Source organism: Fusarium oxysporum, chromosome IV, assembly GCF_013085055.1.
Source record: "Fusarium oxysporum Fo47 chromosome IV, complete sequence".
NCBI classification, from domain to species: Eukaryota; Fungi; Ascomycota; class Sordariomycetes; order Hypocreales; family Nectriaceae; genus Fusarium; species Fusarium oxysporum.
In genome coordinates this window covers 55376-82747 of record NC_072843.1, presented here as the reverse complement: position 1 = coordinate 82747, position 27372 = coordinate 55376, and the positions used below count along the sequence as shown (strand labels likewise).

General features: G+C 49.1%; 9 protein-coding genes across 9 annotated transcripts; 4 read left to right on the top strand and 5 right to left on the bottom strand.

The window, feature by feature from the left end:
* Positions 1-23: 23 nt before the first annotated feature.
* Positions 24-2089, bottom strand: FOBCDRAFT_219584 (uncharacterized protein). The gene has a single exon (XM_059609534.1). It carries the CDS (start codon positions 1653-1655, stop codon positions 171-173), a length of 1485 nt encoding a protein of 494 aa, XP_059467035.1. The 5' UTR covers positions 1656-2089; the 3' UTR covers positions 24-170.
* Positions 2090-2771: 682 nt separating this feature from the next.
* FOBCDRAFT_199500 (uncharacterized protein) lies at positions 2772-6746 on the top strand (the record flags this gene model as incomplete). Its single annotated transcript, XM_031180271.2, has 3 exons — positions 2772-3232; positions 3283-4239; positions 4289-6746. 3 exons carry the CDS (start codon positions 2772-2774, stop codon positions 6744-6746), a joined length of 3876 nt encoding a protein of 1291 aa, XP_031046158.2.
* Positions 6747-6819: 73 nt separating this feature from the next.
* FOBCDRAFT_291007 (N-acetyltransferase B complex non catalytic subunit-domain-containing protein) lies at positions 6820-10150 on the bottom strand (the record flags this gene model as incomplete). The annotated part of the gene is made up of 8 exons (XM_059611777.1): positions 9964-10150; positions 9623-9907; positions 9492-9572; positions 9356-9445; positions 8950-9308; positions 7781-8901; positions 7613-7731; positions 6820-7570 (listed from the first exon to the last, which is right to left on the bottom strand). Exons 1-8 carry the CDS (start codon positions 10099-10101, stop codon positions 6821-6823), a joined length of 2943 nt encoding a protein of 980 aa, XP_059464592.1. The 5' UTR covers positions 10102-10150.
* A 665-nt stretch (positions 10151-10815) lies between these two features.
* Positions 10816-12840, top strand: FOBCDRAFT_238478 (uncharacterized protein; the record flags this gene model as incomplete). Its single annotated transcript, XM_054704063.2, has 4 exons — positions 10816-10914; positions 11007-11661; positions 12391-12606; positions 12695-12840. The coding sequence occupies 4 exons, from the start codon at positions 10816-10818 to the stop codon at positions 12838-12840; spliced, it is 1116 nt and encodes a 371-aa protein (XP_054560038.2).
* A 475-nt stretch (positions 12841-13315) lies between these two features.
* Positions 13316-13952, bottom strand: FOBCDRAFT_26406 (cytochrome c oxidase-assembly factor COX23, mitochondrial). Its single transcript, XM_031180276.3, has 4 exons — positions 13814-13952; positions 13657-13764; positions 13578-13605; positions 13316-13515 (listed from the first exon to the last, which is right to left on the bottom strand). Exons 1-4 carry the CDS (start codon positions 13915-13917, stop codon positions 13477-13479), a joined length of 279 nt encoding a protein of 92 aa, XP_031046163.1. The 5' UTR covers positions 13918-13952; the 3' UTR covers positions 13316-13476.
* Positions 13953-14518: 566 nt separating this feature from the next.
* On the bottom strand, positions 14519-16150 carry FOBCDRAFT_219574 (terpenoid cyclases/protein prenyltransferase alpha-alpha toroid). Its single transcript, XM_031180277.3, has 4 exons — positions 15387-16150; positions 15294-15339; positions 14945-15246; positions 14519-14892 (listed from the first exon to the last, which is right to left on the bottom strand). Exons 1-4 carry the CDS (start codon positions 15981-15983, stop codon positions 14599-14601), a joined length of 1239 nt encoding a protein of 412 aa, XP_031046164.2. The 5' UTR covers positions 15984-16150; the 3' UTR covers positions 14519-14598.
* A 164-nt stretch (positions 16151-16314) lies between these two features.
* FOBCDRAFT_26384 (increased loss of mitochondrial DNA protein 1) lies at positions 16315-17351 on the top strand. Its single transcript, XM_031180278.3, has 3 exons — positions 16315-16703; positions 16781-16919; positions 16973-17351. The coding sequence occupies exons 1-3, from the start codon at positions 16566-16568 to the stop codon at positions 17263-17265; spliced, it is 570 nt and encodes a 189-aa protein (XP_031046165.1). The 5' UTR covers positions 16315-16565; the 3' UTR covers positions 17266-17351.
* Positions 17352-17645: 294 nt separating this feature from the next.
* Positions 17646-20771, bottom strand: FOBCDRAFT_26381 (kinase-like domain-containing protein). The gene is made up of 5 exons (XM_031180280.3): positions 20592-20771; positions 20506-20534; positions 20338-20455; positions 20133-20280; positions 17646-20083 (listed from the first exon to the last, which is right to left on the bottom strand). Exons 1-5 carry the CDS (start codon positions 20634-20636, stop codon positions 17784-17786), a joined length of 2640 nt encoding a protein of 879 aa, XP_031046167.2. The 5' UTR covers positions 20637-20771; the 3' UTR covers positions 17646-17783.
* Positions 20772-23189: 2418 nt separating this feature from the next.
* Positions 23190-25749, top strand: FOBCDRAFT_158074 (uncharacterized protein; the record flags this gene model as incomplete). The annotated part of the gene is made up of 1 exon (XM_031180285.3): positions 23190-25749. The coding sequence occupies one exon, from the start codon at positions 23190-23192 to the stop codon at positions 25647-25649; it is 2460 nt and encodes an 819-aa protein (XP_031046172.2). The 3' UTR covers positions 25650-25749.
* Between the last annotated feature and the right edge of the window lie 1623 nt (positions 25750-27372).

The window sequence follows — 27372 nt, the reverse complement described above, 5'->3', positions numbered from 1 at the left end:
GACCCCTCTTGTTCTCATATTAATGCCGGGAAAAGGAAAGGCTCATTAGCATTATTATCTACAAAACCAGTCTATCTATCCGTCCCATATGTCATCTGGTATCATTCGTCGTATATACAAATCCGGCCCGACCGGGAACACCAATATGTCTAGTCCAATCTCGTGTCTTATCATAATTCCCACAACAATTCTATCACTTCATCCTTCATCTCTTCTATCTTGGGTGGCGTCTTCTTGGTGTCCTTCGACTTCTCGTCCGGGCCGGGGATGTCATCCTCAAGACGGTGAATGTAAATTTGCCGGATATTCTTGCCAACCACTTCGGTGTCGACTAGATGATAGCTCTTCTTCAAACGTCGATCCATCTTGGATCTCATTGGGCTCAGACTCCAGTCGAACCCTTCAGCGCCCTCCCAGCTTCCTTCCATCTTGTTCAAGTCCACGCTCTCCAAGCCTGCAGAGTATTGGACTATGCTGTATCCGTTTGTCAAGACAGTGTCGGAGCCAAAAGCGAAGCGTTGCAGGAAACAACTTCCACAAAATTCGGAGATCTTGACCATCTTGTCAACAGGGGCCTGGTGCCACGACTTCCAGTGATGTAAACTCATTGGCAGACGGCCGGACTCATAGAAACCGCTCATATCTCCACCCATGTCCAGCTGGTGAAGCCCTTTTACAACAGTGAGCTTCGTCTTGGTCTTGCTGTAGATGCATTGCTTGAGAAGACCATCGCCTTGAGGCACATGATCAACTTTGAGGCATTCCTCTAGATGAGGGTCAAGCTCGCGAAGCAGGGCTGGGCTGAGGAAGATTCCTGCTCCTCCAAAAGCCATGTAGCCATGGTGCTTGACTGCATCGTAGTTCTCCGACAACCCACCCACGTATGCTGGAAGCTTGTGATCGTATTTGCCTAGAATCTTGCTCATGGGATAAAGAGAAGGAAAGAAGGTGTCATCGTCGACAATGGCAGTCCACTGCGTCTTCGGGGTAACGTGCGCAAGAAGATCACGGACGATTGCAAAGTGCTGCTCGTTGGAGGTGATGGCCTTGTTCCATGGATCCTTGATGCTGAGTTCGATCCCGCGCTGGCGAAACTGCTCAGTGACTTGTTTATACTTGGACTCGTCGCCGGCATCAGTGATAACCGCAAGTAATTGCGCATGTGTATTGCCGAGCCAGCTCTCAAACTGTGACATAGATTCGTTCAATCGATCAAGACTTGTCGCAACACCAAACAAAAATCCAGAGTAGTCCTGCTGAGGGTAAGGCGGAGGCACCCTAAGAGTGACTGGTTCGCAAGTCGATTCGGTCCATCCTTCACAAGCCTGGTCAAGTTGAACGGTTTGGCCGCTCTTGATCAAGGCATCCGGGTTCTGCGATACAACTTGACTATCAAGTTTCTTGTCTACGACAGGGCGGATGCAGCGTTTTTGGTATATAATGTCCCTCGTTAGGCCGTACGAGGAGCGTCGCAGATGATCGAGAGTTGGGGCACATGGTGGTGCAAGATCAAAATCTGGGCGATCGGGTTGTGGGGGTTCTTCGAAGCTGAACGGTAATGACAAAAGGCCTCCGTAGTTGAGGACGAGAACAGTGATGACGATGAAGGCTAGAGCAGCACTTCTGCGCCGACCGGAGCGATTTCGAGAAATCATGACTGATGTTACAAATATCGCAATCTATGATCAAGAAAAATGATATGACGTCGTTGGTAGCATCGATACTCCTCTTCGTAGGGTACTTCGCGGAGTGCTGGTTCGGTGGCTTGTATCGAAGAAACTTGTCTCAAAGCCTGGTCGTAAGAAGCCGCAATCTCATGTGTGTGAAGGACGAGAACCAACTTTGTCGATCAGAAGTTGTCGCGATCAGACGCAGCTAAAGAGTTTAGGCAAAGCTTGGCGCAGATTAGGATAGTAGGTATAATGACGATGATAGGTATACATGCGACATAAAAGAAAGTACGGATATACGGATAAAATATATAGAGAAACTGTAATATGTACTCCTGAAATCGAAGAGTCTAAGATAGCGACGCAGACGCCACGGAAACAAAAGCAAAGAAGATGCGATTGAATGGGGGGATGCAGATCCGAGATAAAGAAATCTTGGGAGATCAAAATGTTAGGGGCTGCCCACTAAATTTAGACCGGTGGGGCCAACAATTACAGGAGAGTCCAACTGCTAACAGAGTCCCGCGAGTAAATTGACCCCTGTTCACTTTTAAAATGGGTGAGAGATTGTCGCCTTCAACAGTTGACGGGCGGGATACGGAGGACTCGCGAAGCAAAAGGAGTATACTCTACAGTGCCACTATCCCGTTTGCCAAACTCACCAGCTATATGCTATTGTCATCCTGGTCTTGCGCAAGAGAAGCCTAACTCTCGTGCGACACGCCTGATACTGACTCAACCAACAAGCCAAAAAGAGACATTCTTCACGCACCTATTTACGATGAAGACGCCGATATATCACACCCTCATGTTGGGAAAGAGATGGAGGAGAAAATGCTGCCTCACCGGGCAACAAATGAAGGGTGCTCGCATCAGGTACCATTACGATGGCTTACTCCTACGGACTTCGAGGTTGAAATACTTCCCAGCAACATAATTGGCTCATTGCTGGCCATCCTCCCAAAGGAACATGCAGAATGCGGCTGAGCTGTTGCGGATGCGATGTGGTCGCTACCAAGTAGGCTGAGCAATTTGCTATTTAAATGGGCAGCCCAGGACTCGGATTCATCCATCCATCGAGTCTCAACCGATTGAAGCAACATGGATGGTCTCTCTGCTGCTGCGAGTATTATCGCGGTGGTGCAACTCACGGCTGAGGTTACGAAATACATCATCGGTGTCGCTGGAGCTTCAAAAGATCGACAGCGACTGCTTGACGAGATTTTAGCCTGCGAGGCTCTCCTCATGCGACTCCGCGACTATTCCAAAGGAACTGACGGACCCGAGATTGAGGATTGGGACGCTGACCAGGCAAAGACTCATAGCGCCCAGACGTGGTCGGTCAAGGTCAAGGCCTTGGAGAGTGACAATGCACCTTTGTACCGCTTGTATAAGATTCTCGATGCTATCAAAACAAAGCTGCAACCAGGCCACGGGAGCGGCATTCAAAAAGTCAAGGCCGCCTTGAAATGGCCATTCGATGAGAAGGAAGTGGCAAAGCTCGTCGATGCATTCCAGCGTGAAAGATCACTTTTGCATTTCGCCATGACACACGAAAGCACGTAGGTATCATTTTATCCATTACTAGCATCGATGGCTTACATCTACATAGACAGCTGGTGAAGCACATCAAGGCAACCTCAGACGACAACAGCAGACAATTGGCCGATTTGGTCAGACTTATCAAGAACAAATCGACTGAGGATGAGCATCGAGTTGCACGACTTGACCGCATCCTGACTGACATACAGCTGTCCAACCTCAACATAGCAGAAGGAATTGGGCACCTTCAAAATAGTCAGATGAGCGCCCACCAGAAAGAAGTCCTCGACTGGATCTCACCCGTGGATTATGCTCCCCAACAGAGCGACATATTCAGCCGGCGAGAGCCAGGAACTGGTGAATGGCTATTGGAATCAGACGAGTACAATTCCTGGGTAAAAGGCGACAAACAAACATTGTTTTGTCCTGGTATTCCAGGTGCCGGGAAAACGATCATGGCATCCATTGTGGTCAATTCATTACTCGACTCCTTCCATTCCGAGAGCAATATTGGAGTTGCATATATCTACTGCAACTTCCGCCGGCGCCACGAACAGAAAGCCAGTGACCTCATTGCGAATCTTTTAAAGCAACTGAGTGAAAGCCAGCCATCACTATTTAAGCCGGTGGATGACCTATACAATAAGCGCAAGGCATCTCGCACGCGCCCATCGCTACAGGAGCTTGGTCGTGTTTTGCAAGAGGTTGCCGCGACATATTCTCGTGTGTACATCGTCCTTGACGCTTTGGACGAATGCGAGACCACCGACGGTACACTACCCAACTTCATCCAACAAGTACTTGACCTTCAAAGTGCAACAAGTACAAATATTCTAGCAACCTCTAGGTATATTCCAGAGATCAAGGAGAAGTTCAGGAAAGCTGTCTCTCTTAAAATCCGCGCCAGTGAGCCGGATGTAAGAAGATACCTGGCTGGTCGAATGTCTCAACTCCCAGTTTTTGTTCAGAACAAGCCTGAGCTTCAAGAGGAAATCAAGACAAGAATACTGGAATCAGTCCAGGGGATGTAAGGCGGCACCTCCCTGGAACAAACATCAATGCTAATCTTAAGTTAGGTTTCTTCTCGCGCAGCTGCATCTCGATTCTCTTGTCGGCAAGAGATCACCGAAAGCTGTCCGAGCTATTCTCAAAGCTTTGCCGAGTAACTCAAGCACGTCGAAAGCCTACGACAAAGCGTACGGCGATGCTATGAAGAGAATAGAAGACCAGTTGACAGATCAAGCGATATTGGCTAAAGAAGCACTCATGTGGATTTCATGTGCCAGACGGTTGCTTAGTCCCGCGGAACTTCAACATGCCCTTGGTATCGAAATAGACTCTACGGAGTTTGATGAGGAAAACCTTAGCGAGATCCCCGACATCGTTTCTGCTTGCGCTGGTCTGGTGACCGTCGACGAACAGAGCAACACTGTCCGACTAGCGCATTTCACGACACAAGAATATTTTGAGCGAACACAGGACCAGTGGTTCCCAGATGCTGCTCTGGAAATATCCGTTAAAACCCTGACATACCTATCTTACGATCTTATCGTTGATCAAGTCAGAACTGTTCGAGGTCCAAAACCTGACATGGCGGTACAAAAAGATGCAGAAAAGTCGGATTCTGTTATCGATCAATCGAAAGACGAAAAGCCAGGATCCCCAAATCCCGGTCTTGGTCGATCGAAAAGCCAAGACTGGAAGATCAAAAATAACGTTGCGGAGAGCGACGAAGACTATGATGTTAAGAAGATGCTCCAAGATTATCCGCTGTGTCGATATGCATCATGTCATTGGGGTCACCACGCTCGCAACGTCACAGAAATGCCTGATATTGTGAAGGCTTTTTTGTCATCAGAGAAACTTGTCAAGGTGACTGAGCGTCTGAGATATGCTGGTGGATTCAACCCTGGGACCACAGGCCTTCATGAGGCGGCGTATTTTGGGTTCGAAGAGGCCGCAGAATGGTTGCTGGAGAGATGCTCGATCGACGCAATTGACTCGTATAACGTGTCGGTTCTTGAGATGGCATGTGGCCTTGGTCATCTTTCGCTCGCTGAAACACTTCTCAAGAAGGGTGCAAATCTACGCGGAACGCCAATCACGTATGCAGCTCGACGAGGGCAAGATACCATTGTAATATACCTCTTCCAATACGGTGCGCCACTAGAACCAGGCGCACTAGAGGCGGCTTTCAGACATTTTGAGGATTTCAAGATATCAGTCGACAAGGTGCCCATGTTTCAAACGCTGTTGGAACATGGCGCTGACCCCAACATATTAATTGACGAAACGTCGCGACCTTTACACCATGCCACTTTGGACAAGGTCGAGCCTCTTGTCCAGCTCTTACTTGATCACGCGGCTGATGTGAACGGACGAGACAAGGAAGGCCAAACAGCACTACACTTAGCAGTCGGCTCTGAAATCGAGTCACTTGTGCGACTCCTCGTGGATCGTGGAGCCGATGTTAATGCGCAAGATGATCAAGGTCGCACTCCAATTTATTATGCAGCTGCACAGGGTGTCGATCCCATCGTGCAATTGCTGATCGATCATGGAGCCAATGGCAACTTGCATGATAAATCTGGACTTTCAGCACTCCATCTAGCTCTGGCCTCTACTTTCAATTGTCTCGTCTGGAGTCTTGTTAGTCACGGAGAAGGCATCGATTTCCATGATGCAACTCACAAAGCTATCTCGACGGCAGCTGCTGGTAATTCTCCGAAGCCCATGGTGCTAAAAGATAAGCCGCAGGTCATTTTTGAGGATTATCCTTTGATCACCATACATGAGTTGGCGCTTTTTAGATCTTTGGTTTCTTCGACCTGGCCATCACGCCGACCTCCAGGTATCGCATCTATGGAAGAAAACCTGGACACCATGGAAATAGGGGTTGAATTGGAGTACGAGCCGCTAATCGGCACATTTCTCAGTCGCATGAGTGAGAAGCGTGTTCTAATAGATAATTTAGATGAAGCTCTATACGATCAAGCTCTGGAAGGCGCCAGGCCTTTTGTTCGAGCAATGATATCCGAGGTCGAGGTTATTTTGCGAGAATCTCAGGTTCACTCATCAGTTGATATGCAGAACATGCACGAGGCACCACACTCTCTGCGGATGTTGACACAGCAGCTCTCTGCTATCGAATTCCATAGAGAAATGGTCCTCAGTCTTCTCGTCGACTGTGCAAGGTTAGCAGAGTTGCTATGGGAAAATAATGCGGCTATAAAAGAAGTTGACGGAACTCGATACGGTGAGCTTATGCTGGCAGCTCGAAAGGGCCAAAACTACATTGACCAGAAACTGCATGAAAGCAGTGCAGGCGGCACTACATTGAACACAATTAGTGGCGAACCCGTGACTTTTGTCATTCATTCCACCAGCATAAGATTGCGGGAGCTGCGGAAGAAGTTTCACATTGAACTTGTACCGGAGTCTGACGAAGCCAGCCCTTCTGGCTCCCAGCCGAAGCTCATAGTGAACCTGCAGCTGATGGAAGTCGATAAGGGATTAGTCAGTGCAGTGTCATGAGAGTGGGTGTCTAAAGGATTAAGTTCCTTCGAGGACATCGATCTATTCAGGTGTGCGTTGACAATCAACAACTCCTAACTCCACACTACCTGAGTCCATCCCTTAACGTTGGATTCCCAGCTTTTGACGAGTTTCTTCGTCGCTGCCTCTTCAACGACACCCAAAATGTTATCTGCGTCTTCAAAAATCCACGCTCTTACCGCGGGCTCAAAGTCTCTTCCAAATACTTGTTCTTTCATCTTCGCCACGGTGGCCTTGCCCTCCTTGAGTGTAGTCTCAGTTACCGTCACAAGCTCCTTGATCTGTGCCATGACCTCTTTTGGAAGGTTACTCTTCCCAGAGCGATCACGCTCCTTTTCGCGGTCATTGAAAGCGATAACCCATTGGGCTGAGTTCTTTATAGCGACGGAAGTATCGCGGAGGATGGCGAGGGAATGAAGCGTGCTCAGAGTTGTGACTTGCTCTGAGGTGTTTGTGAGAGGCAGGAGCTCTAGCTTGAGCGTATCTATGGCAATTTTCAGAGTGTCCACGATCTGGAAAAACTCCTCGGGGATGGGTTTGGCCCTATTGATGCCGGTTGCGAAAGGAATGAGGGTGCTGAGTAGGCTGATGACCTCAAAGTAGGTTGCCTCCTGTGGAGTGAGGTCGCCTCTGGGACCGTTAGAGAACTTCATGAAAGAATTGCTAAGTTGACTGAGTGATTCGAGGACGAAGACTTGGTCGGGAATGGCGGCTGTCGCAGAAGCCTTGTAAATGGGGGGAGGCCTGTAACCCAAGAGTTCATGGAATGCTTCCGAGAGGAGTGACAGATGGGCGCGACGATTCTGTACATGTTAGTTTTGCTTCATAGAGAGGAGGAGACATACTGTTGATGGTGGTCCAATCCGCAAACGGGTGTAGACAGGCGATTGAGAACTGCAATCCCATGACGGGAAAGATCCATAGTCTACGGTCTCAACCAGTTTCATATCGTCAGCCACTTCGGCTGCTTTTGTTAGTACTTGTCAGGAATGGTGGACGATTGAAAGACTGACTGAATCGAGGATCAGTAAACACCTCTGAGAAGTGTTCTCCCATAATGCGATCGGTTCTAGTCTCCTCGACCAGACTCATCGCTCGTGTGCAGCTCCAGCGCAGGTTTTCCATGTATTCGGGGATGTCAATTACACTGCTGTAACTGCCCGACTCGAAAGCATCTATTAGCCGTCTAGGCATTCGAAGCTTCAGCGACACGTTGAAGTGAGAGCTCAGCAAATCTAGAAGCTCCCAGCCGGTCTCGTCGGACGGTGAAATAAGAGCAGGTGAGATTGTCGAGAGGCGGTCGTAGAAAATAGGGGCGAGAGAGTCCATGATGGTGCGCTTGACGCCCAGTGTATCCCATATTTCCCTGGCACGAGGCGACGAGCCGACTCGAAGATGCAGTTGTACTAGAAGAAGGGAGATAATGCTATGTTTCGGTGTCAAAGTGAGCTGGTGTTCGAGCAACAACAGAGCTCGCAGGAGGGGGGTGTAAGAGGCAGGGATGTTCGAGAGATCGGTTGACGGAGGGAATGCAGTTTGGATCATGCAGAGTCCGATGATGACAGCCAGTTCCGGTCTGATCTCGGCCTCGACAGCAGAGCTTTTCGGAGCCAGGCCAGCCAGCGACTGGTGAGCCTTGAGGGCAGTCTCGGCGATGGTTGAGAAAGCAGGCCCGGGTGAGCTAGCGTCAACTTCAACACCAGAGACAAGACATTTGCGCAGAGGCTTTTCGCCAGGTATCGTGCTGTACATACAGGGGCATGTGGCTGCAAAGTACTGTAGCTTGAATGCAAGGTTGCTTATTCTAGCCGACTGAATCTCGTCCTCTGTAGTCTGAGCCAACTTTGGAACAAACTCGTATGCCATATACTTTAATGCAGATGGACTGAGTCTCTCTGCAAAGGCTTTTATATCATCGAAACACGCAGCATTTGTTCCTTGGCTTTTCATGTAGCTGATCAGTTCCTTGAGTCGGAATGACGCAGGCTCGTTCTCAACAACATCGTCCTCGTCATTTGATGCAAGATTAAAGGCTGCCGAGACACGCGCCAATAGAATAATGCGCTTGTAGATCGGTCGCAGATTTGGTGACTTGATGAACTTCAATAAGAGTTGTTGGACAGTTTCTTCAATGCTAGATCTTGTCAGTCGGGGCTTCGTCTGCTGTTAAGTTTCTACGTACTCTGGCTTGGTATTCTTGATCTCGGCAGCGGCTTCAATGAATTGCCGCCAGACTTTCCAGTCTGCCGCCATGAGACTTGGTTGACCATTTTCGCCCTCAATTGACAAGCAATCCTTGCACAACTCAAAAATGGCTTCGAACTGCTGTTCCTGTTGGTAGCGAGAAATGGTCCGCAGCATCAACTCCTTTCTGCCCTTTCGGAACTGAACAAGCGGACTGAAGACGGGACTTGAGACGAGTTTCGCCAAGTCATCTTTAGAACCGTGCCTTTCGGTTACATCGTATAAAAGGAGAATCTCTTCTTCTGTTTGGATACTTCGCGGCTGTGGTTTGGCGTCTTCGCCCCCGGTAGTCGCAGCCTAGGATGGTGAGTTTAGGGGCTTATTATTAACGAAAGGGGTACTACCTCTTCCGCCAATTGTGCAGCACGTTGTATCTGTTTCAATGCGAGCATCCCATACAGCTTCTTTTTCTCTGAAGGTGATTGAGGGCTGGTCTGATGGGAATTAGTGAGGAATGAAACAGAAGATTGCTGTACGAACCGCCAATAAATGTGTGATCACAATATTCCAAAACATAAAGCTCCGCTCCTGAGGAAATGTCCTGTCCAAAATTGCCGCGATCTGTAAATATGTTAATCGATATCTCCTCTCAGTAACAAAGCCTTCCATACTTGTTGCGCGCTGACAAGATCCCAGTGCAATAAGCATGACTCCAAACAGCGGCTGGCGCCAATTTTATCCTTGGGTGTAGCCTTCACGAGACGTGCCCTCAATGGCCCAAGTGTCTCGGGAAAATCTTCTTCACTGTTCAGACCTTGACTGGCCCATTCAAGGAGGTCTATGGCATCGACATCTTTGACCACGGTTCCTTCTCTGACGTACTTGTCAATGGCGGTTATGGCTGCGAACTTGGAGCTAGGGTCATCCAGTTGGCTTTCAGCACATATTTTCACAATCTACTCATATAGGTCAGTCTACGGATGGCTCAAGTACGAATCCCATCAATTCGCACCTCATAATATTGGTCGTTGAATGTTCGGGCCCGCTTCTCTGCAAGACGGATCACAGCAGCCCAGTTGCCATCGTTGAAGGCAGACTGGAGCTGGAGGTCTACGCCGTTCTTGAGATTGGGTCGCTGTTGACGATTCATGAGTGTCAAGCTTCGCGACGTTTTCCCGCCCCAACTGACTAAAGTTGACTGAATTCTTAAGAGTGAGTGCGTGAGAGTTTGGAGGGGCTCAAATTGAAGTGGGATGCTACAGAAAGGAGGGGCGGTGGAAGCGTGGCGGTGCAGCCTGCGCCACATTGAACTTTCAGGTTGTTGCCCGTAGTCCAAGGCTTTGGCGCTGTTACAACATCAACACCTACCACAAAATGAGGCTTGCAGATGGGTTGTACCATCAAGGCTGAAGCGGTGCGACAAACTGTCGCCGCGTTCACAATGCGGAAGACCTCTTAACTTTTGCATTTCAGTCACAATCGTGTGTACAATGTGACTCTAATGTAGACGGACGTCCATATTTGCAGCGAGCTACCTCAGGCTGGCAAAATACGCAGTCTCATGCTGTGGGATCACAACTTCCTTGTATACAGATGGAAGACGTCTGGATGGAACAGGTAACAACGACTGAGAGAACTTGACGATTGAACTGACGATGATACACCAACTTATTCTGACAGATGTAAGCGTTGTGACATTGAGAGCACACCTGAGTATAATGCTTGAGTTCTGGAAACACGCCGTGTTATTTCTGTTGAAGTGCGGTTCGATCGACATGTTTCTCATATCTAGAGACGTATAAATGTATTGGCAGTCTTCGTTCCTTTCGAACGAGGAGCAAGAGCAATTTATTCTACTCAACCAATGAACATGGGAGCCCAGCCAGAAAATGAGTCTTTTGAGATGGTGAACCGACCAGTGTCATTTCTCAGCGTAGTAACTGAGGAAGACAACCCTGAATCTGTTGATACCACTTCAACAGGAACCCCCAAGCCGGAAGATACTCAGGCGGGGCTCAATCAGACAACAATGGGCTGCTAACACCAAGTCGAGAGGACAAGATCGCAGAAGAAGCCGCATCAGTACACGCGGACTGTCCCATCAAAAGACATGTCCTATACTCCCTTATAACAATTGCGTTCATCGGCTCAGCTTGTCCCATATGTAGTTGCTGGCTCATCGCACATATCCAAGCCAAGACAGACAACGGCTATATAACAGCCGTCATTGTTGGAGGTAAGCTCTCGTCAACCGAAGCCAAGCTCATTGACGCGGCCTTCTCCATTCTGGTGGCGCCAGCCGTGGTCGCGGTCGCCAATTGGCATATGTTCAAGCTTGCTCGTCTTTCTGCTGTCAACGAGCACAGTGGAAGAAACTCAGCTGTGAGCATGAAGATCCTCGTTGAAGTCGCCAGCACAGACTGGGGTTCCTTCAGTCCACTCAAGTTCTGGACTTTCATTCGTTCAAGAAGGTCTCGCGTGATCTGTCTGGGAATGATCGCTGTTCTCTCAGCTTCAAGTTTCTCTCTGCTTGGCAATGTTGTGGCATATCAACAGGCCGGAGTGGATACATCTACGCAGGTGCTTGAATATCTGCATGATACACATTCGGTGCTGCCCGGAGGCTCACGTCCAATACCTCTGGACGACCAGTCTATCCGGCGACAGGTTTCAGCAAGACTTCAGGATAGGCTTTCGCTCCTACAGCAAGGTATGCTCGAGTCATCTACAGAAGGACTAGTTAGCGTCAACGTCTCGGATCAATCACGTTCGTCGCTTTCTCCTGCCGTCATGCAACTATTTCGCGCGCCAGTCTATCGACTGAAAATGTTTTGCAGTCCCTCCCATCCTCAAGGCGTATCAATAATGGTGCCAGACAAACGTAACCCGCATATCAGGTTTGTCCTTGAGGAAACAGTTTCAGTCTTCGGTTCAGAGCCAACCACTTACGAAGCACCTTTCGGGACAAACGAATCAGTCATCTCAAAGACGGCACTAGATGTAGCCAAAGCCACATACCCAGGGATTACATACCCGCTCGTTGCCTTCAATGAGGCCGCTCTTTGGATCGGGGTTATGGATTCCGAGCACGATGGTGGCCCAGCGGTTACTACAGAGCGATGGGGTAGCTTGATACCTTTTACCAAAGGTTTCTCTGGTATTGAGCAACCTGACGGTCGACAAACAAACTACAGCCTGACATTTTCAGGCTTAACATGCCGTTTAAATAGATCCACTGGATGGGCTGACATTAAAGTGAACGGGAGCGATTGGTCGATGATTGAGAACACACTTGTTGATGAGAAGCGTGATACAGGGTACGATGTGCCGGTGTTAAGCTTGACGTCAAGTCTTAATGTCTTCGACGATGGGCGTGATGGCAGACCGCCCGGTCTCGGTGGATACTTGCTTCGAGCGGTACTTGGAGATGCGACTGAAGGAAGTCGACAGAGCTGGGACTTAGAAACTCTTGCTGATGCTTTCCTATGGTACGAAATGGAGTCCCGCCAAGTACTCCTTGACAATGACCAAGCCGTAAGGGCTGAGAGATATCAAGTCCAGTCCAACATCGATGAATACGCAATGACATTTGTTCCATGGATTCTCCTGTCTGGACTTGGGACGTTGGGAGTGGCATGCGCTCGATTCTTGGAAGGTATACTCGCTTAGAAGCGGGAGAATGTTGGATTCAATCCGACTGACAGCCGATGTTGGAGTGGCTTTGGATAAGCAGGTATTTGAAGAGTGCTCAACCTGGCATGCCACCAAGCTGAACAAGTGCGCCGATGAGGCTCGGTTCCAGTACGAGCCTGACGCCTGGTTGGATAGTGCAACTGATCTTTATACTCTAGGAATCCGCCTTCGACAAATCTCGCAACCGCATGACTGACAACTGTCACGAGTTGGAGGGTTCCGATAGAATGACGGGGTAGACATTTTGGTACTCTGAGTGTTCACGCAGTTCCCAAATCGAACAACCATGAATTTTGTGCAGCTCTTTGTCCTTCGCTCCATGGCAAAGCCATCATACAACTACCTACCATATGGTGACAGCTCCGTATATACTTCATCAATCTCAAAACACCACGCATTCAGCTCGTGTAAGACCAGGTGTTGATCCAGGCATAAATAGTGAAACCTGGCAAACGGCGATTGGGACGTCTTTGTATCTCAACAGTAGCTGTGTTCCCATCGGTGTAGGAAAGCGGTGGAAGTTCAAGATACCTTGGAATACAGGTATATAGATCAGAAAGTCATTGCCTTACCAATTGGTGAGGATGCCTGACCGAAACGAAAGTTGAAGCCCTGTCAGTTGAGTTGGACTGGAGTAATCTAAAGACACTGGCGCCGACAGGAGACCAGACTTTTCGTTTAAGAAAGATAGCAGAATGTTGCACCGCGCTTCCGTATTGTACAGTATATAAACTCCCCTTAATGTTACAATGATACCTCTGTCGTCAGTCATGATGCTGAGCCAGGCTGGATATAGCAAGTCAACGCAGGCTGTTGAGAGCGAATTAGCCCATTAGAACCAGCCGCGGCCTTCCTTTTTCCGTTTGTCGGTCTACGGGAATGATAAGTCTTGGGTATTCTCTTCAGCTGTAGCATCGTGTATATGTAACGTACCCATGCTTGTTTGCAATCGCGATATGCCCTGTTCAATTGTCAGCACCTTGCCTCGATTGCTCAATCCCAAGCAACATACTGGAAATACTCTCCACACATATTCTTATCGCCTCCGTTCCTGAACAAGCATCTATAGCTCCGTTGCGCAGCCTCTTGGCATGGATCGTAGAACTCGCTCTTCGATTTCCTACACCTTGTCAGTGTCGCGATTGTTTGCGGGCGGGGCGGTCGCTGACGTTTCGAACTTCCGGCGTTTGTCGTCGTTCCAAGGTTGGGTATCGGCGTCGCTCGACTTCAGAGGCTCAGTGGCCTCGGCTGTGTCTTTTGGTGAAGAGGACATGGCGGCGACGTTTGGGGGAAAACGATGGAGTCTTGGAAATCGCGGGATGGTTTAGATGATTCAATCCGACAAAGCTAAGGCGGGGCCGAACGGTTCCTAAAGCGGTTAGTGATGATCGCCAATGCGTTCAAAACGTAGTCAAAGGAAGTTTACAAAATCCAAATTCAGATACCAATTGTTCAACCAAGTTATAGAAATTGAGTTGCGGATCTAGTCATCTTCAGTGTCGCAATGGCAGAAGTAAATCAACAAATGTATCGTTGAGTAGGCACCTTAGGTCTGGATGTTGTTTCATTGTCTCATGATGTCATATTTCATGAATCGCTTACCCTGAAGTCAACTCATCATTGAGCTGCACATAGAGGCTATTTCCTTCAACAGCTATTTTGTGTTACAAAAGGGTTAATGTCCAGGTTTCGAAAGACTGCAATAAAGCCGGTATCAAAATTTGAGCTTGGGAACAGGTTTGGTTTCGGGACAACCGGCCAAGGATGGTCGCGATAGTAGATGATATGTCCAACTCATCAATAACAAGCACTCACAGTCACGAGTAATGAAGCGATAGGAAGGCAGCATCAAAGTCTACACACTAGAACTCGCATTCACTGTCCACATTTGCCAATCGAAGCAGTGGGTTTTATTGTATATAGTCAATGCTATAGGCTTTGTTCGATACAAGACCTACCAGAAGCCATCGTTACACCAGGCTTCCCTATTACCTCTCGTGCTCTCTATTAGTCCGTCCCTTGCCTTTTGTATTTTCCTCGTCGTCTCTTGACTGCAGCATAGACCCGCGTCGAATTCTTTCAGATCACCGTCGCCCATGGTCGCCAATGCAGCTAAGCCGAGGTACGAATGGTACATATCCGGAGGCCCTCCTACGGACTTAGAGAACCCGCCAATGCGATGTTGTGTGATATCAAGAAGATATCGTCGCGAAGGAATGACGTTGATGATGGTTGAATTCCCTAGCATCTGGAAGACGTGTAAGAGCTATGCTCTGTCCAAGGAGACATGGGAAACTTACTGCAAGCGTACCACCAACCCACCAACAGTAGCACGTATCGGCCTTCTTGTTCCATCGACCGTTGAATCCGATATGACCAAGATCGAGTTCACCAGCCTTTGACTCAAGAAAGTTTTCCTCCACTTCATCCTCTTCTTCTTCCTTGGCAAGGTAGGCGAAAGAGCGAGAGGCGAGGAAGTGAAGGAGTCCCTCACGATCCGGGACGCCCCGTTTCAGCGCCCCCTCGGGGGGATGCGGCGATGCCGAATCTAGTGGTCTGTCTAAGAGTGACAGCGCACCTATCGCGCAGTATGCATATCCAGCTAGAGAGGTCAGTTATACGAGTATACAATGAGTCATGAGACCATACCATGGGATTCGTGCTGCGACGATTCTGCTACTCCACCATCATACGTCTGAGAGGTGTTAGTGAGACGGCATCGCTCAAGCAAGTACAACGTACCTGGCCTCTCTTGATGTGAGCAATCATTTCATCAACGTTCAAATCCTCTACCCAGCCCTCATCGCCTTCTTTGACATCCCCTCTCAGCATCCACCGAATACAGCTCGCTAGATAGCTGTGTCTCATATCTCTGCCACCCACAATCTCTCCGTCCCATAAATTTTGTCCGAAACTCCCATCCTTTCTTTGGAGCCTATTCAGCCACTTCAATAACCGTACTCTGTCCACCCCGTTGAAAGCTGACCTCGCCTCATCCTCGCCATCGGCTGCCAGGCCCAACAGGACAAGCGCAAAGAAGGTAGCTGCAATATTTGCTGTGCCCTTGTACGCTTCTTGGCCTGGTAATGCGTGCGTTGAACTTCCACAAAATCCACCTTCTGGATGCTGCAGACTGAGAACCCACCGACGGATAGCACCACGTTCAGTATGGGTGAGCGGGACAGACAGAATGTCAAGCGCCGAAATAATGAAGCAAGCGAAAGTAAGGCGGGTCGAGTCGTAGGCCGTGTAAGGGGATGGGAGATAAGATTTATGACAGCGCTGCCAATATTTGATGTGCTGTTGCTTATCCAGCAAGGAACTACCCGCTTCCGACATTTCAGAAAACTAAACTCCCAAGCCTAAAAGTCGTATATTTTCCCAGTGAGCAAGGCGAATGCATTAGTTAAAATTGCTCAAAGTGAATGCACTGCTCGGTATGGTGCATGCATGTTCGAGTCCTACCAACAAAGCTCACAGCTGGAGGGAGAAGGTGGAGACCAAACCAACTGGAACAAGGGCATTAAGACAACAGCCACAACCACCGCCACAACAAATGCCGTCCCGCGACGGCACGAGGCGCTCCTGCAATCGGATTCGCTAGCCACGATTAGCAGCCCGTAAATGCCCATCATGCGCGGGTGACGCATGGCATAACCCCTGGCTTGCTGCTGGTTTTCACAACAGCTATTCAGCGTGACCAGAAAGTTGATCAAGTGCTAGTACGCCTCCCAGCTGGGTCCTCTGTTTTCCATTCCTTTAAGCACAAGCTCACTTCTTTTTGGCCTGCTGAGCCCCTCATTTTCTGCTGCCACTTTCCCCTTCTTTTGCGACTGGCGAAAGCTTCAACCTGCGACGCACGCGATACGGACGAGCGAAGTACATCGAGACAACCATCCCCAGAGGTAGCGAAACGCAATCATGGCACTCATATCTGCCAAAACGATTATAACATCTGTCTCTCTTTTCCATCTAACTCTCGCATACTTCTTCATCACCAATCCAAGCTCCATCAATGAGCAAGCGCTTGTGTTCATGTTGGGAGAGAGCATGGGAATGGTGAGTCTCCATCACAGCATGGCTGCTGGTCGCGACGTCTCCGAAGCCTGTTTAAGCTGACCCGACTCGTCATGAAGCCTCTAGCAAGAGGGTTTGAACTGCAAAGCCCTCCCCTCGCATTCCTTGCCGCTGTCCTCGTCTTTGTCGGCTTTAGTGATCTGGTATCCCTATCCATGCCCGACGAAGTCTGCCTGATTTTCCACTGGGGTACACAAGGTTGGCATCCTATGCCCGACTTCTACTCATGATGGACGCTAATTGTCACACAGCTCCTTTGCGATCGTTCCTCTCCCTCGGTTTCGTTGTCTACATATTCCTGTTTGGCCCATCATCTCCCATGTACGACAAGTCCTCTCGCAGCCACCTCTCGCATCCGAGCTCGTATAACCCATCATATCGCCCTGCTGGCTGGGGCGGTGACATGCTAAAGAACCGCCTATTCTTTACATTCATATTTATCGAAACAATGACATGGTTCTGGGTTTGGATCACGTTGCGCGAAGAGCGAGATGCGATACTGAGCAAGAAGTCTCGAAGACGAAGCCACTCGCATTCTTTCTAGGAGACCGGCTGTTTTCACAAATATTTGGTATCACGAAGCAATTGGAGTACGGTGTTCTTGGGACGAGACAACGAAATGCACGAAAGAACCAGATACTCAAGATTATTTGCAAGCGGCCCATGCTGCGACGATCACGCAAGGGCTGTGGATCTTGCAGAAAGACCGAACAAATCAAGAAACAAAGTGAATGGCTGACAGATTCTCATCTAGAACGAGTTTCTGAGACAAGCAAGGCTGGCTGATTCGCAAACGCATAAATAATAGTCTGTTAAGCTCTATCGTTCCATGATCGTATATAACAAAAAGAGGTATCCATAAGGGGCTATGCACCATTCAATGTTTTAATGAATGATAGCAAAGCTAGAGAATCGGAGAGACGAATAAAAACAGAAACACAAACAGCTTTGTATCGCAGAGCTTTTGGACCATGTAATAAAGCGATTCCACCACCGTCGTCCAGGAAATTATCTAGTATAATTCGTCAAGTCGTTGAACTGCTTTCTAACGGAGAATTTTCATCAAGTCGCAGGTGCCTTCCCCGCAGTGGTCGTGGACGGGCCTTCTGACTTGTTTTGAACGATGGTAGGCGCTGGTTCTAGGCTCGGCTGAGGCTCATTCTCTTCAAAGATCTGCTCCTCGATCCGCTCCCCCGGTCCGCCTATTACCGGGCTAAAAACATCAACTTCTTCAACATCGTCGTCGTCTTCTGATCCCTCGTCTTCTTCTTGTATCGTGATTTCTCCAGATCGGCGTCCCAGGCCAGAGGCACTAGCACTGCGGGAATGCGAACCGGAGCCACTGTTACGTTGGCCTTGTGAGGGCCCACCAAATTGGTTTAGCGTCGGGCCCTTGAACAAATTCCGTTTTCGCTTGGCAAACATGATGCCTGATGCAAAAGGGTTAGGCGAACCTGGAGCTTGTGGGGGACCTTCAGATGGCATGCCTTCATTGAACATATTCAGAGTTGGCGGAGTGGCTCGCACGAGACGAATATTGGATGGGAAGGCGACTGACGTGGGTGTTGCTGGAAGCACCTTGACTGAGTGGTGTGGCGAATGCCCTCGCTGAAGAGGTGTCTTGGACATCGAAGTAGAGAATGAAGCAGCTGAGCTCGTAGACGACGCCTTGGAATGGGAGTGGTGGTGATGATGAATGGATCGAACAGAGGATACCGAGGATGATGTCGACTTTCGGCCCCGAAGTCCAGCTGACGACCGCCTAACAGTCGATCTCGGCGTAAGAGGAGAAGGGGACAATGACTGCCGTTTGTACGACGTCGCGATCCGAGGTGGCGGGATTGTTGGTGACGCTAGACTTCCTGACGCCGTTCGTTGGGTACTGCTCCCAGCCTGATAGGCCTTCTGGCCGTTAGCCACAACTCCCTTCGGTAGTGAAGCAGTTGGTTGTGTTCCTGGTGAGGTTGAGTTAGGATATTTGCTTGTTTGTGGTCGCGAACTTCCGTCTTTACTGCTGGCCGTGCTCCCCTCCTTCTTGTGTAGGTCAGGGGTGCTCTGGCTGGTTCGTCTCGCGTGGCCACGTCTCCTCCTTGTCGCACTTTCAACAAGCCAATGTGTCATGTTCTTCCAGTGGGATATCAGCGGCTGACTAGGTCTCCTTCGTGGCCTTTCGTGGCCATTCTGCTGATGATGCTCGTCACTAGCATTCGAAGCCAGTGCGTCCGAAGTCGTGACAAGGTGAAGAGTAGAGCCTCGAGACCGAGCACTGCGTATCAAACCCTCCTTAGGTGGCGGAATAGGCCTGCGCTGGCGAGATGTCGACACAGACCTTATCGAGTCTTTGTCAACAGGCGGTGGAGGACGATCGCCATCTTCATTCATTCCTCCTGAGTCCCTACCAAGTTCTGGAAGCTGTGGAAGATCTGTCACAACATAGTCGACGTAATGTGCGCTTCGTCGCTCGCTCCTCCCCCTGTTCCGGGAGTTTGACGGTTCAAGTCTCAAATGCCGCCCGGTGCCGCTTGCCTCGTCAACTTCGTGCAGGATTGGAGCCATTCTTTCTAGCCGACTAGATGCCGCGGACAGTCGTCGAATGCTGCGGCTGTCGATCTCTCTTTCTCTTCTCTTCTTCTCCCTGCGCTGCATCTTGCGTTGTTCCTTTTCCAATAACAGAGCCCACCAGCCAGCCAAAGCATCGCACTTCTGTGCCAAGACGCTTTCAATCACTCCGTCAATATTGACACCAGAACTTCGCATTCTCTGCAAGCAATCCTTCTCCAAGGGCGTCGAGAAAGGTGGCGGTTGCTGAACATCCAGAATGGCTCTCTGTGTCGGGGCATGTTCAGCCAAGAATGAATTCGAGAGAATCTCGGGCAATGATGGACGTAACAATGGCCTTTTCGATAATAATGACTTGATCAAAGGAATGGCCTCGGGGGGCATATTATCAGGAAACTTGGGATCCTCGCTCAGAATCTTGGTCCGGGTGATATTATCGTCATCGTCATCGAAGGGAAGTTCACCGCACAGTAGCGCATAAAGGATGATGCCTAAACTCCAAACATCAACCTTTTCACCAGCGTACTTTTCGCCCTTGAGCATCTCGGGTGCAGAATAGCAGATCGTGCCGCAAAATGTTTGAAGGTGGTTCGTCCTTCCCTCGTACTCTCTTGTGAAACCGAAGTCGACCAGTTTGACGTTTTCGTGTTTGTCGAAGAGGATGTTCTCAAGCTTGAGGTCTCGATGGACACAGGACTGATTGTGAACATAGCTAACTGCGCCGACGAGTTGTGTAAAGATCTTTTGTACTTTCGGAACGGGGAGTGGACCGTGCTCGAGCAGGTGGTTGTAGAGTTCATCGCCTTGTGGAAGTCAGTAAGTTAGTCAAAGAAGAGGCGAGCAAATAGTTACCAGAACAGTACTCGAGAACCATCCAAACCATGTTTTCAGTGACAATAACTTCGTATAATCTTGCTATATGTGGATGTATGAACTGCCGGTGATGGTGAATTTCTCGTGCAAGGTTCGAGTCGCCCTTGTTGGCAGACTTGAGAACGACCTTATTCGCGTTAGCTATCGTCGAGGATAAGCCAGCATTGTGCTAGACTTGAAGTACCTTGGAGCCATTGGTCAGTTTATGCGACGCCAGGTAGACTTTTCCGAAAGATCCCTTCCCGATCAGTCTCCCAAGCGCGTAGTTGCCAACAGATTTGAGGTCATGGCTTGCGAATTCACTGCGAGGAGAGATTAGCAAATCAACGCTTGGGGCAGGTAAGGGTCGTACTCGAGAAGCTCCTGATACGAGCGAGCAAGCTATCACATGTTAGGCTGCATGTTGAAGACGTAATAGGATCCGCCTAAGCAACATACCTTCGCCTTGCGCACGAGCTCGGCTTGTCCTTTCAAGGCCTGCATCCCTCCGCGCCGGATGCCGCCTGGCCACGCCGCGTGGAGGGAGACCGAGTATGGGTCGTGTACGTCCGGTGAGGAACACGCAGTTAACGGTTTACGTCGAACGGTAGTGGAAGGCTGACGGGAAGGAGTCCCGTTGGCAGTGACGTATCAATTGTAAACTGTGGTGGCACATGCAGAATGACCGAAGCTGCAAATTAAGTATGGTAAGGACAGACTCGTAAGTGGATTAATAGTCGTATTCTGGGGAGGCCATCAAGGATCGCGTATCTTTCAACTCGCTGCGTTCAATGAGGTCGTGATAAACGTTTCGTTTCGTTTCGTTCGCTGCTCAATCATTTGGTTGCGGTGAGATACGGGGACGGCCAACGGAGTCAAATCAATTCGCAAGTCGTCAAACAATGCACCGCCGCGGCGACGGAGAGAGGTTTCAGGATGTAGTCGAGAGAATGACACGGGAAATAAACATAACAAGCGGAAAGAAGGGGAAGAAGGAACTCTTGCAGGTGAGGTGATGTGACAACTGTTGTTGTACGGAGCAAGTTAAGGTTTGGGGAAATATTTTGGGAGCTGGAGATTGGATGTTGGTTGGAGCAGGGGTACTTGTGACGCCAGCATCAGTTCACCAGTCAGCAAGTACCTTACCCAAACGTTCCCCAAATTGCTGGATTCAAGGGCGCGGGCGCGGAAAATCACGACAACTCCTCCAACACGAAGATAATACCCTTGACCATCTCCAGCTCCTATATAATCGAAGAATTCTTCACAACCTCAGAGACTGGAATTCTTCGCACGATGCAACATGTTTCTCATCCAACGGTCAACTCCTTGAAGCGGATAGCTACGACCTTGGACCAGGGGATAAGCACGAACAGGGGATATCCATTCGTCTGACAATGGGATTGAGGCCCTTTAATCAAAACATGCAGGGGACATCACCGCGTCACGTTATTGGATATTTTTACAATGCGAGCATGTTTCTTACCTTTCAGAGTTGAAACAATTCCTTCAAGAGAACAGCAGGTTGTCATCGGTTAAATAGTGATATGATCCCCAACCATCGAGTGCATTAGAGAAGCTTGTATCACCTGATTGATGCTTTTTTGGATTGCCATCAATTCTGTCCTCATACTCCGTAATAGCAGTCAAGGTGACGAATAGCAGAACATCTCAATGATCCTTTCACAGACACCTACTGTATGCTTGAAACTTACGAACGGCAAACTACTACTGGCACATGAATGAACCTATATAGGTATCTATCAATAACTGAGATTCCCTTTACCTTCGTGGCTGCCTGTCAAATCAAATTTTTCTCTGACTGAAGCTGCGCGGGATTAATTGCTTCCCTCGCGGTGCATGTCTCATACCTTAAGGTAAGGATATCTGACGTCGATAACAGTCCTTGACATATCAATAAAATGCTACGTCTATCAAGTGACATGACATGGCCGAGACCCGGGTATTGCTAGTAACAATCCGACGAGCGAAGCTAGATAAGATAGGCGATCATACTAGTCCCCGTGCGGCAAGACTGGGCTGTTTACCACGCAGTGACAACTTTCGGAGCTATTAACTTAGCAATGGCACGATGACGTTTGACATAAACTACCAGTCACTTGGCGACGTACGAGTTCCTGACCCTGCACCGTGACCAAGTGAGTAGGACGCAGATTTGACTGATATGAAGCGTGCCAAAAGACCTGTAGCGGATTCACGTCAACGGGCCACGAGAACGCCTCCGGTCCATGGCGGAACGCCTCTCTAAAAATGGTGAGCATTGAGAGAATATGACAAGCTCACTACTACGTAGTAGATATCAGATAACTCCGTCCAACCATTTGTAATGTCTGCATAATATCGGAGTGGCTCCTCAGTTGCCTCCTCTGGGTTTCAGCCGGAGAAAAGTCGTTTGGCCGATGGAACTCAAATCACAACTGGTATGCAAAAGATGAAGAAAATGGGGTTATGGACAAAGGTACCCACACCAACTGCCAAAGACCACAAGCGCATCGTCGCAATAAGGTTTTCTGGGCTTTCGATTTTGGCGCAGCCAAACGCAGCCATCATGCGACCGCGGGTGCCTGCGCCAGTAGCGCCTATCCACGACTCGGGATTTAAGGTTTCTGAAGCTATCCAGACTCGGCCAGACAGCTTCAATAAAGCTTAGTCTCTCATACCCACGACTCATAAGAGGCTACCACTGGAATGTAGGCTATTAAAACCAAGGAATTGAGAATGCTTGTCCACTATCGACCCCATTGGTGACATTGTATCTCATACTCCGGCGCATGGCTCTTTATGTTTCCTTGATTGAGGCTCAGGGACACCCAAAACGGGTATAATCCGAATGCCTTCCCGTTAGCAAAGTCAGTTTACCAGAGCGTTGTTCCTGGCTAAATTTGCTCTGAGCGTTATATTTGAGACGATCATGTCCCGATCAGTTCATTCCCAGTAGTCATCTCGAACCTCAACATTATTGATTCACGGGTGTTGAACAAGGGCTTGCCAATATCCTTTCCTTGTTCCACCTCACCCACTACTTGTACATCCAAGATGGTCAACCACACAAATAGCTTCCTCGGGCTGCTGGCTCTCGCTGCCTGGGTCGAGGGATACTGGCGCATGTCGTGCAGTATCATACAGACTGGCCGAGTTGATCCCATCATTGCCCCCGGAACCTTCTCAGCACATGTCCACAAGCTCTCTGGGGCCAGCAATATCAACATTGACTCCACCTTTGACAGCCTTCAGGCCTCAAGGTGTACTTCCTGCGAGGTCCAGGACGATAAATCGGCCTACTGGACACCCCAGCTCTTCTATCAGCACGCGAATGGGAGCTTCCAGATGGTTCCAAATGGCGGGACTGTGATATACTACCTCGGGCGTGGAGAGAACAAGACAAACATTGAGCCATTCCCTCCGGGGTTCAAGATGCTATCTGGAGACAACTTTGTTCGATCTTATGATTCGAAGACAAAAACATACAGTAATTCAAGATTCTCAGGCCGCCCAGTGGCCGACCGAGTCAGTTTCGCATGCTTGGATAGCTCAGGGCCTTCAAAGGAGCGTAACTACATGTGGAAGACAGATTGTGATAACGGGATGAGAGCCCAGATCCATTTCCAATCTTGTTGGAATGGACAGGATTACCAGTCTGATCAAAGCCACGTCGCCTACATGTCCCAAATAGACAATGGCATCTGTCCCCCGACTCATCCACGCCAGCTTCCTCATCTGTTCTTCGAGGTCATCTATGGGGTCAACAACATCGACAAAAGCAAAGGTGGTCGATTTGTCTTTGCTAATGGAGACACTACTGGCTATGCGTTTCACGGCGACTTCCTAAACGGCTGGAATCCGACTGTTCTTGCGACTGCTATCAAAAAATGCATCAACAATGATAGCATCGGAGGAGCAATTTCGAAATGCCCTATACTTGCCGCTTCACAAACACCATACTTTAGCGACAATTGCCCAGAGATGGCGCCTCTGATTGATGAACCCATTCGAGGCGTGATCGATGCTCTTCCTGGGTGCAACAAACCTTTCAGTGGACCTGGCAGAGCTTCACCGGTAGCATGCGACGCAAAGCCATCCATCAACAACCCTGGAGATGCTGGCATCGGATCTATGTTTGATCCTGCTATAGGGGACAAGGTTGGCTCCTGGTCTTTCGTTGGCTGCGCTCTTGAAGGCAGTGGCAGAACCTTGAACAAGTTTGCTGTAACCTCAAATAGCATGTCTATTGAGTATTGCACAACGACCTGTAAAGCGAAGGGCTATCCACTCGCTGGAATGGAGAATGGCCGGGAGTGTTATTGTGCGGGATCGCTCACATCGGGTGCCTCGTACACCAAGGCTTCAGTATGCACGTCAACACGCAAAATGACTTGTGCAGGCAACATGACACAGTATTGTGGAGGACCAGGCTTTCTCACAGTATGGAACGATACCTCATACACACCGCCTGCAGAGCTCATTGTTGGCCAGACTCAAATCTCCAAAGGCATGGCTACATACTATGGATGCTACGCTGAAGGCAACACTGGGAGGGCACTCTCATCTGACAGCACGGCGGACGTGACAGGCATGACAAACGAGAAGTGCGTTGCATTCTGTCAGGCAGGCGGATATAAATATGCCGGCACAGAATACTCCCAAGAATGCTACTGTGGCAACGAAATTGTCAATGGCGGCTCCAACATAACCGATATATCTCAGTGTTCGATGCAGTGCAAAGGGAACATATTCAGCTACTGTGGTGCCGGAAATAGATTGAGTGTATGGAAAATCAAGCAACCCGATCAACCCACAGGACCAATCACGGCACTTGATGGTGCTGCCCTATGGACAGGCTGCTACACGGATGGAGGGTCAGGGGGCCGGACACTTCCTAGTGCCTCCTTCACAGGCTCTGCCGTCTCTCTCGATACCTGCTTTTCATTCTGCAGCAAACTCAACTACCCCCTATTTGGAATGGAATATGGACAGGAATGTTACTGCGGTTACTCGCCCAAGACGCAGGCCACTATTGCGCCAGATGGCGACTGCAGAATGCCATGTGCGGGAAATTCTTCCCAGAAATGTGGTGCCGGTAATCGCATATCCATTTGGAACAATACACTTTATACTCCAACTGTCAACCTCGAGGCTCTCAACACCCCACCAAAATACCTCGGGTGCTATACGGAAGGGAAAGGCGCGAGCGCCTTAGGAGGTGCCAAGACAACAAACAAGAAGATGACTCTCAATGTCTGCTCAAAGTTTTGCTCCAGCAAGGGATATCCTTACTTGGGACTTGAGAACGGAGAGGACTGTTACTGCAGTAAGAAGGGGCCCTCTAATGGTAGTGTTGAAGCTCCAGCATCGCAGTGTAGTGTTGCCTGCAAGGGAAACAAGTCCCAGAAGTGCGGTGCCAGTAAGAGGTTGAATGTCTACCGCCTCGCCAGAGTCTCAAAGACCAAAACAAGAAAAAGATCATCCGTGAGAAGACAAATGCAGGAGCGGAGATGAGCCCTTTGAGGGGGATATGAATACTTTATTTAATGTACTTTCAGCGGGATCATTTTTATACATGACCACGTTGCACGATTAATATAACTCTTATTGAAGCTATTCTGAACTTCCGGGTGAATCAGGATGGTCGCCTTGTGGAATTGCGTGATATTGTTGGCATAATTCTTCAACAGCTTTTTGCTTACCGCGAAAGGCAACGCCGATGTTACCTGGTATTCCATAACAATACAAATGTTATAAATGTCAGCAGATATCCCACTCTTCGGGAGCAAACGTATTAACTGGACACTATTCAATACCAGCTTCATTACACGTTGAGCCGTCCTCCAAAGAGATATCCCAAGTCACTGCAGTATAGAAAATAAAATTTTAATCCGTTGTTACACTTTTCTGTAGTTACTTTAATATGGGCCAGCGAGTGGTTGTAACTTGGAGGGCGTTTGGTGGCGAGCGAGATTTGATCATGATGCGATTAATTGATTTGAAGAGACTTAACTATCTTCTAACATTGTAGAATAGTTGGGAAAGTCTGCCATCCTGTTTCACTGATACATAGAAGGCACATCTCTATCATTCACAACGGGGCCTTCATGGACAATCCCAAGCGACGACGAAGCTCCACGCCCAATTGATGTCCCGTCAGATCAGCCCCTGTTCCTCCAACCCGTGTTTCAAGGCCGCTATCTTCCTCAAGACGAGGGTGTAGCTATCGAGCTGATCGCGCATGGTTGTAAGTCGTTGATGTCGCAAGTTGAATTCGTCAAATGTTCCGGTAATGGTGCTGAGTGATGCCAAGGCTTGAGTGTCATCACCAGCGTAGCAAGAGATATGACTGAGAAATTGGGCATAGCTAGACCTCATTTCTTGACCAAAATTGATGTCGGCGTCGGTGATGGATGCGAGAGTGTTTCTGAGATCGTTTTGCATAAGGCGGACTGAGTGAACATGCTGCTGGGCCAGATAGAAGTACGACTCGGTGGCGGTTGCACAGCCAAGGTGCATGGTCAACACCTCAAACTCGTCAACGGTTTGATCGAAAGAATCGGCGACCTGTCTGATATCCAGCGCTTGATCGAGTTGGCATTGTTGGATCCGGCTGTTGCGTTCTGTGATCTTAGATACAGCAAGCGCGGCTTTGTGGAGAGAAGAAGAGATTCGCAGGGTGTTGGTACAACACATATTTGCTGTGTATAACTAGAGGTCTCGAACTCCTTGTCGGGTTAGCAGATTCTTTCGTTTACAATGAGAAGAAGTTCACTTTTGAGGAGAGTGGAGGTGAGTTAAGAGATTGAATTGTGAGCAGAGAGAAAGATTGAAGGAAGAATAAGTTACGTCACAAGGCCAGACCTCGTGTGACCGGCTTGACACTGCACACAACCGCCACGAGATATCCAACCCTATTGGTCCCAATTACCCTTCGACGTGATCTATTGATTGAACAAGAGTTCATGCTGTTTATTCTCTCTTCCCATCTCCTGAAATTGGGGCCCAGGATTATATATCCCGGGTCCGTAAAAGGCCCGTCATGATAATGAACAGGATGATCTGAAGAACCTAAGTCATGGACGCCCCGAATGCAGCGCTTTTGAACCAATCTTACCTCCAGAACCCTTAACTTGAATGCCGCTTCGAGTTAGATTTCCGATCGTCATAAATCAGAGAAGCGAAGGGGCGAAGGGGCCGCTTTCATGGCATTAAAGGAGCCAGCAGGACTGCTGGA

What these genes read in the sequence shown, in the direction of transcription:
- FOBCDRAFT_26381 (XM_031180280.3), bottom strand. Translation starts at nt 20,636, where the DNA reads ATGCAGGCCTTGAAAGGACAAGCCGAGCTCGTGCGCAAGGCGAAG. An exon ending in AGCTCGTGCGCAAGGCGAAG is followed by an intron (nt 20,535 to 20,591) that starts GTATGTTGCTTA and finishes AACATGTGATAG; the next exon opens with CTTGCTCGCTCGTATCAGGA. An exon ending in AACTGACCAATGGCTCCAAG is followed by an intron (nt 20,281 to 20,337) that starts GTACTTCAAGTC and finishes AACGCGAATAAG; the next exon opens with GTCGTTCTCAAGTCTGCCAA.
- FOBCDRAFT_219584 (XM_059609534.1), bottom strand. Translation starts at nt 1,655, where the DNA reads ATGATTTCTCGAAATCGCTCCGGTCGGCGCAGAAGTGCTGCTCTAGCC.
- FOBCDRAFT_219574 (XM_031180277.3), bottom strand. Translation starts at nt 15,983, where the DNA reads ATGTCGGAAGCGGGTAGTTCCTTGCTGGATAAGCAACAGCACATCAAA. An exon ending in CTCACATCAAGAGAGGCCAG is followed by an intron (nt 15,340 to 15,386) that starts GTACGTTGTACT and finishes AACACCTCTCAG; the next exon opens with ACGTATGATGGTGGAGTAGC. An exon ending in GGGTTGGTGGTACGCTTGCA is followed by an intron (nt 14,893 to 14,944) that starts GTAAGTTTCCCA and finishes CACGTCTTCCAG; the next exon opens with ATGCTAGGGAATTCAACCAT.
- FOBCDRAFT_26406 (XM_031180276.3), bottom strand. Translation starts at nt 13,917, where the DNA reads ATGTCCTCTTCACCAAAAGACACAGCCGAGGCCACTGAGCCTCTGAAG. An exon ending in ATGTGTGGAGAGTATTTCCA is followed by an intron (nt 13,606 to 13,656) that starts GTATGTTGCTTG and finishes ACAATTGAACAG; the next exon opens with GGCATATCGCGATTGCAAAC. An exon ending in GCGATTGCAAACAAGCATGG is followed by an intron (nt 13,516 to 13,577) that starts GTACGTTACATA and finishes TCATTCCCGTAG; the next exon opens with ACCGACAAACGGAAAAAGGA.
- FOBCDRAFT_26384 (XM_031180278.3), top strand. Translation starts at nt 16,566, where the DNA reads ATGGCACTCATATCTGCCAAAACGATTATAACATCTGTCTCTCTTTTC. An exon ending in TGGGAGAGAGCATGGGAATG is followed by an intron (nt 16,704 to 16,780) that starts GTGAGTCTCCAT and finishes CTCGTCATGAAG; the next exon opens with CCTCTAGCAAGAGGGTTTGA. An exon ending in TTTCCACTGGGGTACACAAG is followed by an intron (nt 16,920 to 16,972) that starts GTTGGCATCCTA and finishes ATTGTCACACAG; the next exon opens with CTCCTTTGCGATCGTTCCTC.